The sequence below is a fragment of the Mustela lutreola genome, chromosome 8 (genome assembly GCF_030435805.1).
Source record: "Mustela lutreola isolate mMusLut2 chromosome 8, mMusLut2.pri, whole genome shotgun sequence".
NCBI classification, from domain to species: Eukaryota; Metazoa; Chordata; class Mammalia; order Carnivora; family Mustelidae; genus Mustela; species Mustela lutreola.
In genome coordinates this window covers 15,513,180-15,532,205 of record NC_081297.1, presented here as the reverse complement: position 1 = coordinate 15,532,205, position 19,026 = coordinate 15,513,180, and the positions used below count along the sequence as shown (strand labels likewise).

Genomic DNA, 19,026 nt, shown 5'->3' with positions numbered 1-19,026 from the left:
GGGGCAGAAAGGAGAAACTTAAGCCGGCTCCGTGCAGATCCTGACGTAGGGCTCAATTTCAAGTCCCTGAGATCGTGACCTGAGCTGAAATCAAGAGTCACTCAATCAGCTGAGCCAAGGTACCGACTGGCCCCATTTCAAACACTTGATTCTTCCTGCTTTCTTCCTCCAGGAAATTCGGTGTCCCTTTAAAAAATTTTTTTTCCTTAATCATTTTCATCACAATGTAAATCTAACGGAGTACTTGATCAAGTCAGGAGTTTTTCCTAAGTCTTCTCTTCTCTCCCAGGGATTGATGCAGAGTTGCAACCAGATGCATGCCTCCTACCTCTTCCAGCAAGACAAACACTATGACCTGTCCTACGACACTGGGGACAAGGCCCTACAGTGCGGACGCCACGTCGATGTTTTCAAATTATGGCTAATGTGGAGGGCAAAGGTAAGCACAGGTCGACCGTGCGAGTGTCGACTAAAGACAGAAACTGTATCTGGTGACCCTTATTATGAGGTCAAAAATGGATTTCCAAATTGAAAATCACCCGAGATTAAGCTTCTTTAATCCCATATCTAGATATCTGCCTTCCGCAGGGGCAAGGACAGAAGCCAAATTGCTTCCCATGCTCACTCATTTAGAAAACAAAGCCAGGTTGCTTTCTACAGCAGAACATCTGGATTCTTAAGAGGCATTTTGCTGTTGTTGTGATCTTGCTGTTGTCATCTCTCAACTCTGGGCTTTTGCCCAGTGATGGGTCCCTTGGGAGGTTGATGCCCTCTTTTTGTTTGGAGGACAGAACGCACCACGATAGCTTCCTTTTGACGTTTCAAGGGATATCGTCCATCATCTCTTTAAAACCAAACCAAAACAAAACAAAAAAAACCTGGAACTACCCAGTGACCTCCTTTCGTAAGGTTTCTCCGTTTACCCCAGAGTTTAACCACACTTGATCACTCCTCTCAGAAACAGAAACTCTGTAGGCAGCCTTCACAGGATACCTGCATGCCGAAATGTAAGCAGGCTGGAAAGGTCAAAGAGTTTTCTTTCTCATTTGAACCGGATTCCTAATTTTGGTGTCACAAATCAGTGACTTCCCACCTGGTTTCATTTACCTCCCACAGGAGGCAATGGCCAGAGCCAGCTGGACATGCCAGAGACACACAGTTAGAAAACACAACTGCTCCAAGACTCCACAAGGGAGACTTGACAAAGGAAACAAGATAGGGCAAGGTTAGAGGGAGCCTGGTAGACCCTGACGCACTCTGTGTTTGAGAGAGGGGCCCCGGATTGGGCTGGATGCTTTCTCAGTAGCCCATACAAACGGGGGTGCCCCATCCTAGAGGACGCACAGATTAACTTGGTCGGCACTTGTGACCTGCCAGGTTGAGGCGACAGATTGCGTCTGTGTAAGGAACCACATCCACAGCAGAAAGTTCCCTATGTCTTGGTTTGTAAGACGTTTCAAAGTCAACAGAAAGCCTTAAGCAGGGAGAGAGGCAGGTAGCTAACAGGAAACAGAGCGGGTCTTGGGAGTGAAATCGTTCAGTTAGCAACTATCTTACGGAAGATTCTTGAGAGCTATTTGGGGGGGGGGAAAGGCGGTTTATCTAGAAAGATGGTCTCACTGAATGCAGAAAAGATTTTCAGAGGGTTTCTGGGGATGGCTGGGCTTGCATATTCTTGAGACAAGCCTCCGTAAGTCTTTGTCCTACCTGAATTTCCTTTAAGTGGCGCTAAGTATTGAGCAGCTGCCCCGAGTTGTTGAACTGGGAAAGATGGGCACGAGCCCCCTCCTCTCTCGAAAGATGAGAGCCTGACAAGGACATTTACTGGGTCCCCACCACCCCAAGATGAGGCTTAGAACGTCTCCTTTGGCAAAAATAAGTAAATCGGGAACAGGAATTATTGGCGTCCTCGCCACCTGTTCGAAAATGAGTAGTTTTTTCATTTCCTTGATTGGTGGGAATCAAAAGGGATGAACATGACCATGAGCTAGGGAGTTGAGGAAAGCGTGATCTCTAAATATTGCTCAGGATCATCCTTTTTGCTCACCCCCCGGCCTGCGGCGTTTCTATTAAGAGGATGATCATTAGCTGTATTTACCCCAAAGTGTTCCTCTCACGCTTCATCAGATCCTGCTGCTCCTTTCCCAGCGGAAGCCTCCTCCCCAGCATGGGGCGGTCGTTGGCTGTAAGAGAAATACCGTGGAGGCCATCAGGTGTGAAGGCAACAACAGGAGCGACTGAAGCCTGAAATAAGGGCCGAGGAGCTCAGCTCTAACGCGCCGAAATAAAGGCATCAGGAGAGGGAATCGAAAAAGAGAGAAAAGGAACTATCCCAGCAGCCGCATAACTTATCCATAAACTAGGGATGCATATTCCTTTAATGCCTCATGCCAAACCTTAAGCATCTAGACAACTTCTATTTCTTTTTGGACTGAAAGCTGCATGTTTTGCAAAACAAAGCGATAATAATGATAAAAGCCCTAAGCTCTGTCCTACCATCCAGAGAGCTCTCCGGTGCTGCCAGCCAGGCAAGATGTCAGCCTGCCTGCAGAAGACCTGAGAAAGTGTTGACCGTGAAGTTCTGTCTCGTATCCCCTCGGGCATGAGAAAATGATCTTGCAAAAACAATCCTGAGGAGGAGGCAGCATTAAGCAGTAAACCCTCTATTATCGGAGATGCCTGGCGACTGCGATATTCAAGTGAATCCCCATTTCTACATTTTCTCCTCGGCAGTACAAACCACAAGAAAACTAGGAACCTGACTATAAATAATCCTTAATCTGTTAATGGCTGATGGAGCTAAATGTACTGACCACAGCCATCCCATTAAGTCCAAGAGAACTTGATGAAAGCAAATGTATGAAAGAAAAAAAAAAAAAAACAGTTTCTTGATCTGAATGCTGGCAGGCTTTCCAGACAGTAATACCATATATAAGCCTGTCTTGAGCAAAGGTCCTGTGCCTGCCCTCAGCTCCGTTCTTAATCAGGAGATCTTTCATTTTGTCTGTATTTTATTAGAGAATGCTAAATAAGCCTTGATGATTATTTTCCAGATTTCACAGATTACCCCAGTGGTTAAAACTCAGTGTAGATAGAAAAAAAAATGAATGAACAAACAAAAGAAAGAAGGAAAGAGGAGAGAGAGAGAAGAAGGGGGGGGAGGATGCACCTTGAGAAGTAAAAGGATGGGGAGCCCATTCCTAGTTTGAGAGCCAAGCATGATTTATTAAGAGGTCGCCTTGGGGAAGTGTGTAGAACAGGATGGGTAGAATACGTAGGATTTCAACCAGCAGAGCTACGTTATTAACACAATTAACCTGATGTCAATACAGATGGCTCCTCAGAGCATACTGTGTAAAAACACTGCCCCAGAGATTAAAAGGAGACTCCCATCCATTCATCCACTCATTCAACAAATATACATTGAGCACCTAGTGTATGCCAGCCCTGCTGGTAAGAGAGAGGCCGTAGTGAATGAGAAAAACACCTTGTGGAGCGTGCATTTCGGGCAGGGCAATCTGAACCAATCCTAAGTGTGTGGACACAGAGGGAGGGGAAAAAAACATCCTTCTCCTGTGGCTCCTTCCGCGTAACCTGGATGCTGGAGTCCAGACTTCCACTTAGACGCGCCCCTCAGAGCCTTCAAGCTTCCTTCATAGCAACCCAGATCATGGCGAGACCATGCCTGATGGAGTGTTCCAGGGGCTGCTGTCATTCTCAGAGTAACAACTGTGTGGCATATGACAAGGGCTCAGCAAGTATTTGATGAATGAGTACATTTTGGAGAATCTTCTAAAAGCCTTTAAGACCCTGAAAATAAAACATGGGTCTTATTCCTATAAATATCCAACAGGAAGAGAGGCCAGGCTCCTAAGAGCACACGAGAGTTTCCTGTGCACTTCGCCTTGTACCTCTTTAGCTTACAACTAAAGGGATAGCCAGGTTATTCCTGATCCTCTTAAGTAAAGTCCCAACAAGCAAAGACTACAGGAACTGCCCCCCTGACCCCCAGCCTGTGATAATCCCCCTGGCTTTGCAATACGGTCAAACTCCTTTTCAGAGCATTCGTTTTATGTTACCATGTCCCTGTGTGGGAGGGATATCACACAGGTACCACCCTTCCCATATGACCAGTAAGATTAGCCAAGGCCATAGGGCTGGACAGGGTCAGTCAGAGTCCTACTGGTTCCAGCCATATCTTGGATCAGGTACATGCAACTTTAAAGCCAACCTTGGACTGGCCCAAAGGGTCCAGATGGAACTTCCCTCCATCCTACCGAGGATCCATTCTCAGCATACGCAAACAGCAAGGTCAGTCCAAACCAGCCCCAAATCCTTGGCATCACAAAGTCATAGAGTACATCATGGTGTAGGTTCTGGCCCAAGTGTTCAGGCATCAATCAAGGTCCTTCCTTGGGGTCATCAGGAACCAGTCAGACTCTTTGATCAATCAACGAGGGCAGCAATCTCCGTAGAAATGATTCCTGAACCCATCAGATTTTTTAAGGCTTCAGATGTTAGAGCACTGGCTGTGCTGCCTCTCCCTTTTAGCTGAGAGGACGTGACCATCAGTAGGAGTGTGGGCCCATCTTACGGCCATTATAGCTGCTCCCTCCAGTTTCCATGTTGGATTAATCACTGGTTGATTAATCTGAGCATTAGCTGTTTGAGCATTAGCTGTTTGTCTAAGCTTTCCATGAGCCCTCCCCAAATGCTGAAGGAGTTAGGAGGAAAGCCGTTTTGAAAAGTCATTCCCTGGGGCCCCTGGGTGGCTCAGTGGGTTAAAGTCTCTGCCTTTGGCTCAGGTCATGATCCCGGGGTCCTGGGATCGAGCCCCGCATCGGGCTCTCTGCTAGGCAGGGAGCCTGCTTCCTCCTCTCTCTCTCTGCCTGCCTCTCTGCCTACTTGTGATCTCTGTCTGTCAAATGAATAAATAAAATCTTTAAAAAAAAAAAAAAGAAAAGAAAGAAAATTCATTCCCTGAAGTGGAACAGCTCCAGTCCACGGCTCTAGTCTTGTTTTCCCAAGTCCAGGTCCTGGGCGTCTAGTGCCGGGAACTGAAAGACCGCCCTGATAATGTTCCCCCATTACGAACCTATGAGTCATGTATCCCCAGAGAAGAAATCTAATGAGCTTTTTGCAGAATGACAGGCTAACAAAGCACCTGTGTGCCCCTTAAGCTTCATACATTCATTTTGTTCAACAAATATTCACTGAGTACCTAGCCTATTTGTTCTATAATGGGGGTACATTAGTGAACAAAAGTGGGATCCGGAAATGGTACCTTTTCATGATGGGCAGGGGCTAAGCAGGCCTGCGGAGGGCCGTCTGAGGATGCTGCTTCTGTCATTAATGACTTCCATAATTACCCTTGGAATGGCAGAGGCAAATTTTCCCCTCGAGTAATCAAAATAATTGCCTAGAGAATGGGGGCTCGGCAAGAAAAGGAATCCGCTGTAGGGAGCTGTGATGACATGAAAGGAACAAAAACACCTGAGGTGAGAGCATCAAGGGAGAAATAATCACCAGAAAAGCCTCGGAAGCACAGTCTTGGGCGAGGAAAGGATGGGGCAGAGCTAAGGCGGAAGTGGCAGAGAAAGCCTCAGTCTCCAGAGAAATCAGTCCACAGGGAGCCCACCCACCTTCCTCAGGCTGCCTGATAAGCTTTCTTCTTCTCTCACTCAGGGCACCACTGGGTTTGAAGCACATATTGATAAGTGCTTGGAGTTGGCAGAGTATTTATACAATATCATAAAAAACCGAGAAGGATACGAAATGGTGTTTGATGGAAAGGTACGTATTCCTGTCTCTACGGTCCCAGAAAATTTAGTCAGTTCCAGTACTGATCACTGATTTTTTGTTGTTTTTGTTGTTATGTCAATCACATACTGTCCAGGTAAGTGGAGCCATTACAAAGGAGAAGCCGGGCTGATGGGGTCGCTGTTCTAAGCTGGAGTAAAAAACTCAAACTCACAAAACCAACTCTGTATAGTGTGATGAGAGTCAGGCACTGCAAAATGATTATGGGTTTAAAATAGGAATTCTATTGGGAAGCTGCAGAATAGATTTGAAATGCCCTTGGGATTTTCTAAATTGCCATGATGCACCTAGTGTGAACCTTACTTTCTTCCTTGTAGCCTCAGCACACAAATGTCTGCTTCTGGTACGTGCCACCAAGTTTGCGTGTCCTAGAAGACAATGAAGAGAGAATGAGCCGCCTCTCAAAGGTAAGGGATACAAGCTTTTCTGGTCCAGACCTCGGTGCGTCCACTGGGCCTTTCACATGCACGGCGTCTCTCCTGGGCTCCTACGAAACAAAGCCATTCAGAGCTGGTATATCTAGAATTTTGACTACTCTGTTTGCTTCTTTTCTTCTTTTTTTTTTAAAGATTTTTAAAAATTTATTTGACAAAGAGAGATCACAAGTAGGCAGAGAGGCAGGCAGAGAGAGAGGGGGAAGCAGGCTCCCCGCTGAGCAGAGACCCTGATGCGGGGCTCCATCCCAGGACCCTGAAATCAGGACCCAAGCTGAAGGCAGAGACTCAACCCACTGAGCCACGCAGGTGCCCCAGCTTCTTTTCTTCTGAGGGCCAGTTTATGCTATCTTAAAATAAGCCATCAGGTGACAGTTTTGCTTCCATTCACGATGCAATAAGAACCTTGGTGCAGTTGGCTGACCTGCCCAGCAAAACTGTTAGAAGCACAGAAGAGATTTCAGGAGCCGGCAATGGTTAGAAATCCGAGCCACTGCTGACCCCCTTGAGATGCTAAAGTCAAGGCCACCCTGTGGAGTCTTTAGAGCTATGGTGAACCCCAGAAGGGACCAGGACAGGAACAATACTAATAGCCACCATGTAGAGCGCACACCGTGCCCCAGGCTCAACTCTGATCTAGCATTAGATCACTCAACTATCATAAGTGTTAGAAATGACTAAAGAAGACAATTTAGGTGATGTAAGCAAACTTGATTAAATAGTTCATGAAGCAGGCAGCCTCCATTCCCACAGAACTGCAGAATGGGGTGGAATGCAAGAAGCTTTTATAGGATTAAGAACAAGGAACAAGAAGAGAAAGATAGAAAATGAATAAGGAGGGGCACCTGGGTGACTCAGTTGGTTACGTGTCCAACTCTTGATTTTGGCTCAGGTCATGATTTCAGGGTCGTGAGATGGAGCTACGTGTTGCACTCCGCACTGGGTGAGGGACAAGCTTGAGATTCTCGCTTTCCCTCCCCATTTGTGTGCTTGCACACACACACTCATGCACCCTCTCTCACTCTCTCTAAAAAAGAAAGAAAAAATGAGTGAGGAACAACAAAATAAGTACAGAGCTGGGGTTGGCTTGGTCTTGGGGTTTGGCTGACTAGATTTTCCATGCTTCTTGTCAAACAGAGCACTTACAAGGATGTGAAAGTTAAGTGTCTGTTTCCTGATGTGATATCTGGACAGGAGCAGCCCCATCGTGGGCCTGACACTTACTTCAATCTGAGAAACCTAGTGTGGGAAGCACTGCTGTCTCCCCATTTTCCTGATGAGGAAACTGAAACACAGGGAAGGAAAAAAAATCACTTTCCCCAAATCACTGAGTCCAGAGCCAAAGGGCTTGAGATTCAGAGTCTTCTGTGGCCAGTAAGATACCCTTGATCTTTTTTCCTCTCCTGCTCTCATCATCTCCACACGGGTGAATTTGGTTTATGATGAACCCAAAGAGAATCTTGAAGGGAGGTAAATGTGGGGCCACATCCCAGTGTTGAGGAATAGGAAACTAGGCATGATTGTGTCCATTTGGATCTCAGAGGCTGGGTTAGTTGGTTCATTGGTTTTCCATTTATCACAAAGAAGGGGACTTCCTCCAGCCGCTGCCAGGAGCAGGGAAGGCCCTCTCCCCCAATGCAAAGGAGCCTGGGCTGCCTCACTGACCTTTCCGAATACTTCATTTCCTTCTATGTCAAACAGCAGGATTTTGTGTTGTTTAAAACCTCCAGAAAGGCTTATAAATGTGAACACTTGCCAGGAGACCATCCAGGATCAAACCCTCCTCAGGAGGAAACCGACGCATGGTTAAGGTGTTTCAGTCAAGCTTCCGAATTAGAGTAATGGTTTACAATCCTGGCCACACACTAGCGTCAGCCTGAAGTTTTACAGAAAACACCGGTGACCAGGTCTTAACCCTGAGAATTTAATCCATTTGGTTTTGGATGGGCTTGGGAATGGTTCTAAAAGTTCTCCAGGTGATCCCAAGGTCCAGCCCAGCCTCAGAGCCACTGACCTAGAGGAATGCATGGAAGAAAGCTTCTAGAATGGGGATCTGTTGGTGCATGTGTCTGGGTAGAAGGGGTCATGGTCACGTCTGAAGTGTTAGTGAAGTTGGCTCATTTGCTCATTCCCAGAAATCAAGCTCAAGAGGTGGGAGGGAGGCAGGGTGAGGGTCCCACTGAAGAAGATGCTAGGGAGGTAACAAGGGGCCTGTTGTCATTTGACAGGAAAGAATTAGTATTTTTTTTTCCTGGGGTTTTAGGATGTGGCTTTTCCATAGGATGTATCATCTTACCCATAACTAATTTTGTTTAACCAGTTAGTTAAAAATTAGATGTTTCCATTCTTACAGGCTTTACTTCTTTTATGAACCCACTGTCCAGACAGAGTCCATGGAATAATCTGGCCAATTTCAATTGTTGAATCAATTCGTTATTGCTGGGCTGAGGGATGGGGCAAGATGGGAAAACAGAATAGAAAGTAAGGTTTCCCATCACTTTCTGTGCAAAAATCAACTCTGAATTCCCCCCATTTTAATACAGCTCTCTCCAGATGCCTCTCAGGTTTTAGCAAATCACATAAACTACGATGGGAATGGAGATAATTTCTTGGGGAGAGCCGTGAGAATAGAAGTCAATTATTTTATACAGTTGGTAATTCAAATTTGAAAGTCTAGGGATTGCAAAGTGAGTTCTCTTAATTTTTTCCTCTTCTGGGATTCCATTTTCAAGATAGAGAATTCAGCAAGTCAGAGTTGGCATTCACAATACAACCACATAAAATATCAGGGTTAACTTTTGTTTATTTATATCAGTAATTTTTCAGGGTCACAGAAAAGCTTCTTCTTCAGTACAAAGCCCTTAAAATATAATGTCTAGGGACCAGTAAACCTTCACACATGTGTGCACGCATGCATGCGCGCGCGCGCGCACACACACACACACACACACACACACACACATGCACACGATCCCAGAGGGAAAACAGTGGAGATAAAATAAAATAGATCATCTGCTTTTTCGTTTTTCCAGAAATTTCATTCATGATTCCAAGATTTTGAAACAAAAAGGTTTTGTGACACATAGTGGAAAAATACATTTCCATGACTCCATGATTTTAACCTGAGATCTCTTGGGAGAAAAAAAAAAAAAGTGGATTCGAATTATGGGATAGTTCTCTGGTTATCGTTTTCTAAGGGATTGAAAAATCTAATGACACAAGGGAGAAAATGACACCCTAAAACTCATAAGGCAGCCCCAAGAACTTCTGCTGAGGTCTTTAGTGAAACCTTCAACATGTAGCCTCTCTTTCCTGACTATCTTTATTCAACAAATCCAAGAATGAGATCAGAAGACAACATCTAGAAATAAGAGAAAATGCTATAGACTCGTCAGAAGAGTCTGACTCTTATTTTCCTTCTGTACTTGCAATTAGTGATTATGCAATGAAGTAGATGTTCCATATTCCTGCTAATTTTAGTTCATCTACATTTTCTGGAAGCAGCCAAAAGTCAGATGTATTTAGACAGCTGTGATTTCTCCAAGCTAGCTAGCTTCAGCAACTGGAGGGATTCTATCTGACTTTATACTAAAACCTGTTTGGAATGATGACTGTTACTATTTAAATTTTTGACCTTTGGCTTGAATTGATTTATCTGAAAAGTTAGAGATGATTGTCTTTAATAAAAAATACCATTTCTATATGGTTTTGCTTGGATTGCCCATGAAAATGAAATCAGAATTTAATTCACTAAGTAAAGCATTATCATACCTTGTTTTTAATCAGTTCTGAAGAATAAGCATGATTTATTACACAAATAAAAATTAAGGAATAGCTATGTGATGCTTCCTGAAATTCCTACAGACACATGGATTTGGAATTCCTTTTCTATGTATGTATGTATTTACATTTCAATTAAGGAATAGGACAAGGAAATCTATAAACAGATGTCATAGGCAAGGATGATGTGTTTACCACTTAAAAGAGAAAAGATGCTACTGGACTAGGGGAGTCAGGAAAGGCTTCATCGTGGTTGTAGGTCTGTGGGGGAGTCTTGAAGTATGTGTCGGATGTGACTTGGGAGAGAAGGGGGACTCGTGTCCAAGACAACATGTGTGACACAGTAGGAATGAGAACAAGTGTAAAGGGAGAAAAATATATGTGGCATATTCAAGGGATTTTGACTGTACGTCTTGTCAGAGTTGAAGACTGATTTTAGAGAGCACTGGAAGATGAGTTCCCAGATTTGGGGGACAAAATACCTTTGCACTGAGCTGAAGAATTTGAACTTCATCTCCTACACAGTCATCAGAGAACTACTGACGCTGTAATCATTCTGGCATACATGGGGTAAAATCTCGCCTGTGATCCTCGTCTGTAATATTAAGTCTTTGTGGGCTCTGCTTTTGGCCTCAGCTGATTTCCATCATGATTAAGGAATGTATTTCAAAAAAATCTTACAAACTGAGGTAATGCAAAGGGAGAATGTAGAGAAACTGAAAGGCTTTAGGGTCTCAAGAAAGAAAAGTGCTTTAAGGCCTCAAAATTCTGCTTATTTTCAGACATCACTGGAGATTGAGGCTTATCTCTTGGTAACCATTCTCTGTGCTATGTTCTATTTCCAGTGTTTTTACATCTACTGAGGAAAAAAACAAAAAGTCCTCCCTGAAAATGTTTATATTGCTAAACCATTTAGCCTTGAACCAATACCCAATTCTTCCCATTCTCCCAAATCCATAACTCCAAGTTGTTAAATAAAAAAAAATAAAAAATAAAAACCTCAGCTGAGTATGTTTTAAAGATCAAACTGGTGTTAGGCAGCATCCCATCTAGGAAGTAGATGGGAGCTCCAAGGGGCTATAGAAAGGGAGAGGTTTTTAAAGGCAGGACAAGGAAGTCACAAACAGAAAAGAGAATTATTTTGGGTGAGCTTGTCTTTTTTGGGGAAAAGGGTCTTATGAGGTGATTACCTCATGTTTCTTTGGGGGATGGGGAGGGGCCATGTGACTAAGTACCATATTGGTGCTGACCAGAGGATTCCTTACTGACCAGTTAAGAGTATATTCCTGGGGGAAGTTGAAAGGGCAGTTGGGTTAGGTATAAAGCCCAGGGTTGGTGATGTGGCCTAGTGTGACTCCATTGGGGTCTGCAGTTTTCTTTTTCACAAGGTCAAGGATGAGGGGGCAAGCACCTGAGAGCCTATCATTTATCACTCATCTCATCACTTTCAAGAATTTGGATGTATTAAACTGTCCTAGTGCTCTGATACAGAAAAAACAAAAAACAAAACCTTGGGGACAGTTCCTTTAATTGAAACAAATATGAGTCTGGTTGTTTACTTAAAAACTCAAAATGCTACTTGATATTGGGCTCTTTTAGTAGAGGAAGAGTCCCCAGGGATCACCATGTGGCTCTGGTCTCTCCCACAGGTGGCCCCAGTGATTAAAGCCAGAATGATGGAGTATGGGACCACAATGGTCAGCTACCAGCCCTTGGGAGACAAGGTCAATTTCTTCCGCATGGTCATCTCAAACCCCGCAGCAACTCACCAAGACATTGACTTCCTGATTGAAGAAATAGAACGCCTTGGACAAGATTTATAATAACATAGCTCACTAAGCTGTTTCAATTCTCTAGGTAGACAATTAAGTTGTCACAAACTGTGTGAATGTATTTGTAGTTTGTTCCAAAGTAAATCTATTTCTATATTGTGGTGTCAAAGTAGAGTACAGTTTAAAAATCCAAAAGACATTGCTCCTTTTAAAAATCCTTTCCTAAGTTTAGAATACCTCTCTAAAAATTAGTGACAAAAGGCTGTGTTCTAATCAATAATGAAAAGCTTAAAATTGTTATAACTACTTCCCTTACTTTTAATATAGTATGCAAATCAAGCTTTATTTTCACTTCAGAGTAGTAGGATTGAATAGTGCCAAATTGCCCCTGAATCCTAAAAGGTTCTTTGGGGTGCAGTCCAAAGGAAAAAGTACATATAAAATGTATGTTGACAATAAAAACTCTTGCCTTTTTCATAGTATTAGAAAAAAAATTTCTAATTTACCTATAGCAACATTTCAAATGTATTTAAATACATATAATTTTACAAAAGGAAAATATATATATTAAAAATAAATCCTATTTTGTAACATATAGATTTTTATTTTATATGGGTTATACAAACTGCAGGGGCAGATATAAAAACCAAGTCGGATTTTTTTTTCTCTTTCTTTTAATGGAGGCACAATAAAACACTGAGTAAAGTTATTTTGAAACATAGGCCCACAAAATTCTTAAAAGGTATGATGCCTTCTTTCTATTCATGTGAGGGCTTACCATATCTCTAAAGTTAGTATTACAAAACAAACACAAAAGAATATTGTAGGTTCTTTAAAATGACTGACCAGATCGACAAAATGATTCTCTTCTCAGTTGAGTTTTCTGCCCAGTTGACCGTGAGCAGACCCACTCAATAAGTATGAAAAGCCAAGCTTCATCTTAGACTAAAACTAGGGTAATTGTTTGGACTCTGCTTTCCAGTTCAGCTTTTTTGAACAGAAGGTGGATGCCCATTCTTGAGGCATCTTCCCAAACCATATTCTTTTATTAGGTCATTTGGATTAATTAGGGAAAATAAAAATAAAATCTAATCAGCCTGAACAAAAAGAAATGACGCACACTCCAGAAGGTGGTGAGCCCAGAAAATTAAACTCGGCCTTGAGAGAAGAGATCTCTGTGTGAGAACAATGAAGTCATCCTGGGCACCATATTGTCACTGTCCAGGAAGGAGTCATTTACCTCCTGGGTAATTGCTTATTCCCATTCCCTCCCCTCTCCTACCCCCAAAAGTTCTCTCCTGCTGGGCTCCTAATCACTGGAATCTCAAATAATTAATTTCTATCCTATGGGTGGTTATTTTCCTCTCGTGAAGTGGTCTCCTCACTGAAATTTTGAGACAGCATCCTAGAACCTTCTTTTATCTGCCACTCATCAAGATCCAAAGTGACCAGAATATGCAGAGATAGTAAGATCCTTAGAATTCAAGATAACATTTTAAAGCATTCTTCTTCCCCTGAAAACCTTATGGAGAGACCCAAGCTAACAAGAGCTCCCACAGATATTTGTGGGACCACAGTTTGTCGGGTTCCAAGTACTAGTGAGATGACTACAGACTCATCTCTGCGGACTGCAGGTAGCAACTTAGAACATTCATTCTTTCTATATGTACCTTAGAAAGACTGTAGGTATACAAGAGAAGAAAGAAAGAAATGGCCTATAATATAACCACAAGATCCAACTACCTGGAATCTGCATGAGCTTGCCCCTACATTCTTTCTCCCATTACATCCAAAAACACTGACACTTGAAAGGAACATAGGTTTGGGTCTTTCCTGTCTAGGAAGAAAATGGGTTCCCTATGATGATTAGGAGAAAACTTTTATCTGTGCCCCAGAATTTCATGAAGGAATAGCCTCCCATTCTAGGTTATGTCTCATGGCCAAGCATCCTTTTCCTTTCTAGAAATGGGCCATTGAGACTAAGCACATAGCTGCCCTCTATCTGGAGCCTCAGGCCAAAAGGTCCTACCTCAGAGGCAGAGACACTAACTGTCAAACCCACTGTCCTGCTTGGAGAAGACAGTGAAGCCCAGGACCCTGACATGGATAGACGCCTCTCAACTTTAGAATGCTATACCTTGCAGTACAGATCCTCTATGAGAAGCTGCTGCTTTTTAACTTGATGGTATGATGTAATTTAAAAGGAGAAGCATTTGCACCTGTGTATGAAATTCCAGCAAAATAATTTTTACAAATAGGTTGTTTTCCCCTCTCCCTGTCCCTTCCAGATCCTTCCCCAAGTTGGCTGGGAGTCTTGCTCAATTCTATGCAGTGAAATCCCTGCCAACCACAATCCAGCAAAGGAGGTAAATAAAAGCCTAATAGGTCCCAATAGTCTAATAAAATATTCTTTAAATTAGGTCTGTAATCTACTTGGAAGAGAGAGAGGGAGGGAGGTGGTTGTGAACATTAGCTCAAATTCCAGTGCCAAAGACCTTTATGTGGGACCATCCTTTCCAAATTTTAGAAAAGTCTAGGGTTAGCTTAATTAGATTTGGCATGGCCATTTTCATTTATTCAGCAATATTGTGTTTATTATTTTTAAATACTTGAACAAAAGGTGTGGTATGTCTTTATCTGAGATGCAGAAACAGTATTGACTTTGTGTACTGTCACAAGGCTGTGAAGAAAGCAAAGGAAATCAATCGTGTGTATAAATTGTGTTGCCTTCCTTATATTGATAGTACTGTCTTGTCACCTCAGATTGGGGTTGTGCACTTTAGCTCTGAACTGTACAGTGTTGCAAATCAACTGTGTTGCTGTAAAAGCTTGTACAATATATTATTGACATGTCTTTTTCTGTGTGGTAGCTGTATCGATATTATGAGAACAACACCCGCTTCTGTTCTGTGCGCGCTCTCTCCCTCTCTCTGCTAAACTGTATGCCCTCCACATCTGCTCTAATAGAGAACATGCCCTCGGCTAAGCTCCCTACTGAGAAATCTCCTTTGAGAACAGTGTGATTGCACAAAAATGCAAGGGGAACGCCGCTCATCTCCGAGAATAGAGGAGACCCATATGGAGTGTCACAAACCGCCCAAATTGCAGGTATCGTCCCCACTGGGGTTTGGAGTAGGAGCCACTCCTTAGGACATGGAAGTTCTGGTATAAATACAGTAGGGTGTAAATATAGCAGCAGGATAGGGAATCAAGGACCCTCACGGTGGGTATCATCTTGCACGTGCTCTCCTGTTTTCAGATGCTACGTACAAACACTGTGTATTTATTAGTTTTGTGCTCCAAAATACTGTTCCCAATTGGTGTTTCTGAAAGACATCGGCATCTCCCCAACATTACGCCATTTACTAAAGACAGAAAAAAATAAAACATATAAACACGTGGCAACCTGTTCTTCTTACCAAATATAAACTTGTGTATGATCAAAGTATTTTATCTGTGTTGTCTCTCTAAACCCAAATAAATGAATAAATGTGTAAATGTGGTCACGTCTCAGGCTCTGCTTGCATATTTCTGACTTTGCCTTGTTGTGGAGCTCATTTTTAACACGTTCCCTGAATACAAGGCCCTTGCCTTTCACAGAGCTCTGAGGGTCTTTGGGTCTTCATTGGGAAAAAGGAGCTCTTACTTCTGCCATCACTCTTACTGTCACTTTTGAAGGATATTGTTTTACCCCCCATGCTTCAATCCTTGAAGCTGATCCAGTCCTTTTTTTTAGAAAACATTTTATTATGGAAAATTTCATATACATATAAAAGTAGAGAAAATAGTAAAACAAATTCTTACAAAGTTTTCACCTCGCTTCAACATTTACTGATTCAGAGACTGAATATTTTTTCACCTATTCCCCCACCCCACGTCCTCCTTAACACCAAATTATTTTTATATGAATCTGTACAAGGTACGGGCTCCTAAAAACAAAACAAAGTCCTCAATATGATGATCACAATTAAAAATATAATAATGTTACAACAGTAGCAAATATTCAGTTGATGTTCCCATTTCCCTGGTCTCAAATCTATAGCAAAACCTATAGTCTATGGCCTGTGGCCCGGGAAAGCCAGAGAGGCCCACACAGCTTTCAGGAGAGCTGGGACATGGATAATTCAGGCCCATGATCCAGTGCTATATATACCTGGGCTATGTGTACGTTCTTCTATATTATTGGTTATTTCTGCACCTCTGTGGGTTCTGAATCTTGGGGGTATCATGTTCAGGGGCTTTTTTCCAGTCCTCTTAGAGCTAAAGAGGGGCTGTCAGGTTAAACACTAGAAAACAATGGGAATCTAATTGGTGGAATATATCCTAATGTGCCTTATCAGGTCCAGACTGCCCCAGTGGGCTCAAGATGCCCTTAAAGTTTTTAGTCTAGAGTAAACAGATACTACCTCAGGCAGACACAGGGCTGGGGGGGAGGACACAATAAAAAGGGGGAGAAAAGGTTTCTAGATAATTTCAATATTGCTTATAGGAGAACCAAGACAACAGCAAAAGGAGACAACATTTTGTGCATTACTGCCTTTGTTTACATTACTCCCTCATCCTTGGAAAAATCTCCCATTCCTCCTTGCCCTAAGAAGCAGAATCTCATGGATAGTGTTACAATAGTAGACTTCTTCATGAGGTTTTGGTGGGGGTTAAATAAAATGTATGTATAGCACTCAGCATAGTGCTTTGCATCCAAAAAGTTCTTTGCATCCAACACTCTTGTTCTTATACCAATGCTGGTAATTATATAAGACTTCTACAAGTCAGCTTTGTCACCTTCTGAATTCCCCAACTACTTGCTCTTGGTCAGTAGTTTCACGGGCACTCGTCTAACACGCTCAGGCTGGAGATACCATCTTTTGTAGCTTCTTCTGTTTGACCAACATAGATTATAAGCAGAGTCTATTTCTCATCCTTCTACATTATCACCCCTCTCTTTGTCCTCCCCTCCAGCAACACACATACCCCCCCAAAATTTGTGCAGACTCCACTGGTGTCCCACAAGTAGAAGGCACACCATCCATACCATCACTGGATCTTCCCCTGGTGTGTGGTGTGATTCTAGACAAGACAACATCCTCAGCTGAGAAAATGGGGGATGGGGGTGCACTTGATCTCCAAGGAAGAATGTAGGTGGTTTACAATTACAGGTTTAGGGGCGCCTGGGTGGCTCAGTGGGTTAAAGTCTCTGCCTTCAGCTCAGGTCATGATCCCAGGGTCCTGGGATCGAGCACTGCATCGGGCTCTCTGCTCAGTACGGAGCCTGCTTCCCCCTCTCTCTCCGCCTGCTGCTCTGCCTACTTGTGATCTCTCTCTCTGTGTCAAATAAATAAATCTTAAAGATTACAGGTTTATATGCTGAATGGGAGAAGATATTTTCAGCTGATACATCTGATAAAGGGTGGACATCCAAAATATATAAAGAACTTATGCAACCCAACACGAAGAAAATCAAATAATCTGATGAAAAATGGGCAGAGGACTTGAACAGATAATTTTCCAAAGAAGACATACAGATGGCTAACAGGCATTTGAAAAGGTGCTCATTTTCTCTCATCATCTGGGAAATACAAATAAAACATAAAAACCAAAAAACCTTAATAAGATACCATCTTACATGCATAAAAATAGCTAGAATGAAAAAAACAAGAGACAAGTTTGGCGAAGGTGTGAAGAAAGAGGAACCCTTGTTCACTGTAGGTGTGACTGTAAACTGGTGCAGCCTCTGTGGACAACAGTACGGATGTTCCTCAAGATATTTTGTTTTAAAGATTTTATTTATTTATTTATTTATTTGATAAGGATGAGAGAACACAAGCAGGAGGGGCACCAGAGGAGAGGGAGAAACAGACTCCCAACTGAGCAGAAACCCCAAAGAGGGACTCCATTCCAGAACTCTGAGATCATGACCTGAGCCAGAGGCAGATGCTTAACGGACTGAGCCACCCAGGTGCCCCAAAATATTTTTTAACAAAAGAAATACCATATGATACAGTAATTCCACTGCTGAGTATTTGCCAAAGAAAACAAACACTAATTTGAAAGGATACATGCCCCTTTATGTTTAGAGCAGCATTGTTTACAACAGCTAAGATGCAGAAACAACCCAAGTGTCCATCAAGAGATGAATAGATAAAGATGTAGTATTTAGATAGATATAGATGTGAGATATATATATATATATATATATATATATATATATATTAGGCAAAGATACACACACACACAATGGAATACTACTCAGCCATAAAACAGTATGAGATCTTGTCATTTGCAACAACATGGTTGGACCTAGAGAGTATTATGTTAAAAGAAATATGTCAGACAAATATTATATGAGAAAGACAAATACTATATGACTTTACTTATATGTGGAATCTAAAAGAAAAAAAAAACCAAATGAATAAACACAAATATAAAGCAGAAATAGACCCACAAATCCAGAGAACAAATGGATGGGTTTCCAGAAAAGAAGAGAGGGTAGGAGATGAGCAAAATGGGTGAAGGGGTGGGGGAGATACAAGCTTCCAGTTATGAAATGAATATGTCTTAGGAATAAAAGGTAGAGCATGGAGAATATAGTCAATAATATTGTCATAATGCTGTAGAGTGATAGATGGGTTACACTTGTGAGTATAACATCTTGCATAAATTTGTCTAACCACTATGTTGTACACCTGAAATTAATGTAACATTGTGTGTCTACTATACTTCAATTTTAAAAATAAATAAGTAGGGAGTGCCTGGCTGGCTCAGCCAGTAGAACCTGTGACTCTTGATCTCAGGGTTGTAAGTTCAAGCCCCACATGGGGCATGGATCCTACTTAAAAAGTAAAAAAAAAAAATTAAATTAATAATAAATAAAAGGACTAAGTGGGGGGGAAAAAGATTATACGTTTATAAATCCGGAAGGCCCTTAGGAGGCATTAATGAATTCAGCTAACTTGTATTGAGGAGTTACCATATGCCAGATGCTTTCATATATTTTTTAAAAGATTTATTTGAGAAAGAGAGAATGAGCAAGGGGAGAGGGGGCCAAGGGAAAGGGAGAGAGAAACCCAAGCAGACTCCTCCCTGAAGGCAGAGCTGGACACAGGGCTGGACACAAGCCCAGCTTTCCAACCCCAAGGTCATGACCTAAGCCGAAACTAAGAGCTGGATGTTCAAACACCTGCACCCCTCAGGGGCCCCTGGATGCTCTCATATGTTAATCC

At 42.5% G+C, this 19,026-nt stretch overlaps 1 protein-coding gene across 1 annotated transcript in view; it reads left to right on the top strand.

Annotated features, from left to right (window-relative positions):
* Positions 1–15,308, top strand: part of GAD2 (glutamate decarboxylase 2) — a 76,084-nt gene extending 60,776 nt beyond the window's left edge. Inside the window, exons 13-16 of the mRNA XM_059183891.1 lie at positions 290–439; positions 5,686–5,793; positions 6,138–6,227; positions 11,684–15,308. Of these exons, the coding sequence (XP_059039874.1) occupies positions 290–439; positions 5,686–5,793; positions 6,138–6,227; positions 11,684–11,857 (522 nt within the window). The 3' untranslated portion in view covers positions 11,858–15,308. The remainder of the gene's footprint in view (positions 1–289; positions 440–5,685; positions 5,794–6,137; positions 6,228–11,683) is intronic.
* Positions 15,309–19,026: the final 3,718 nt, after the last annotated feature.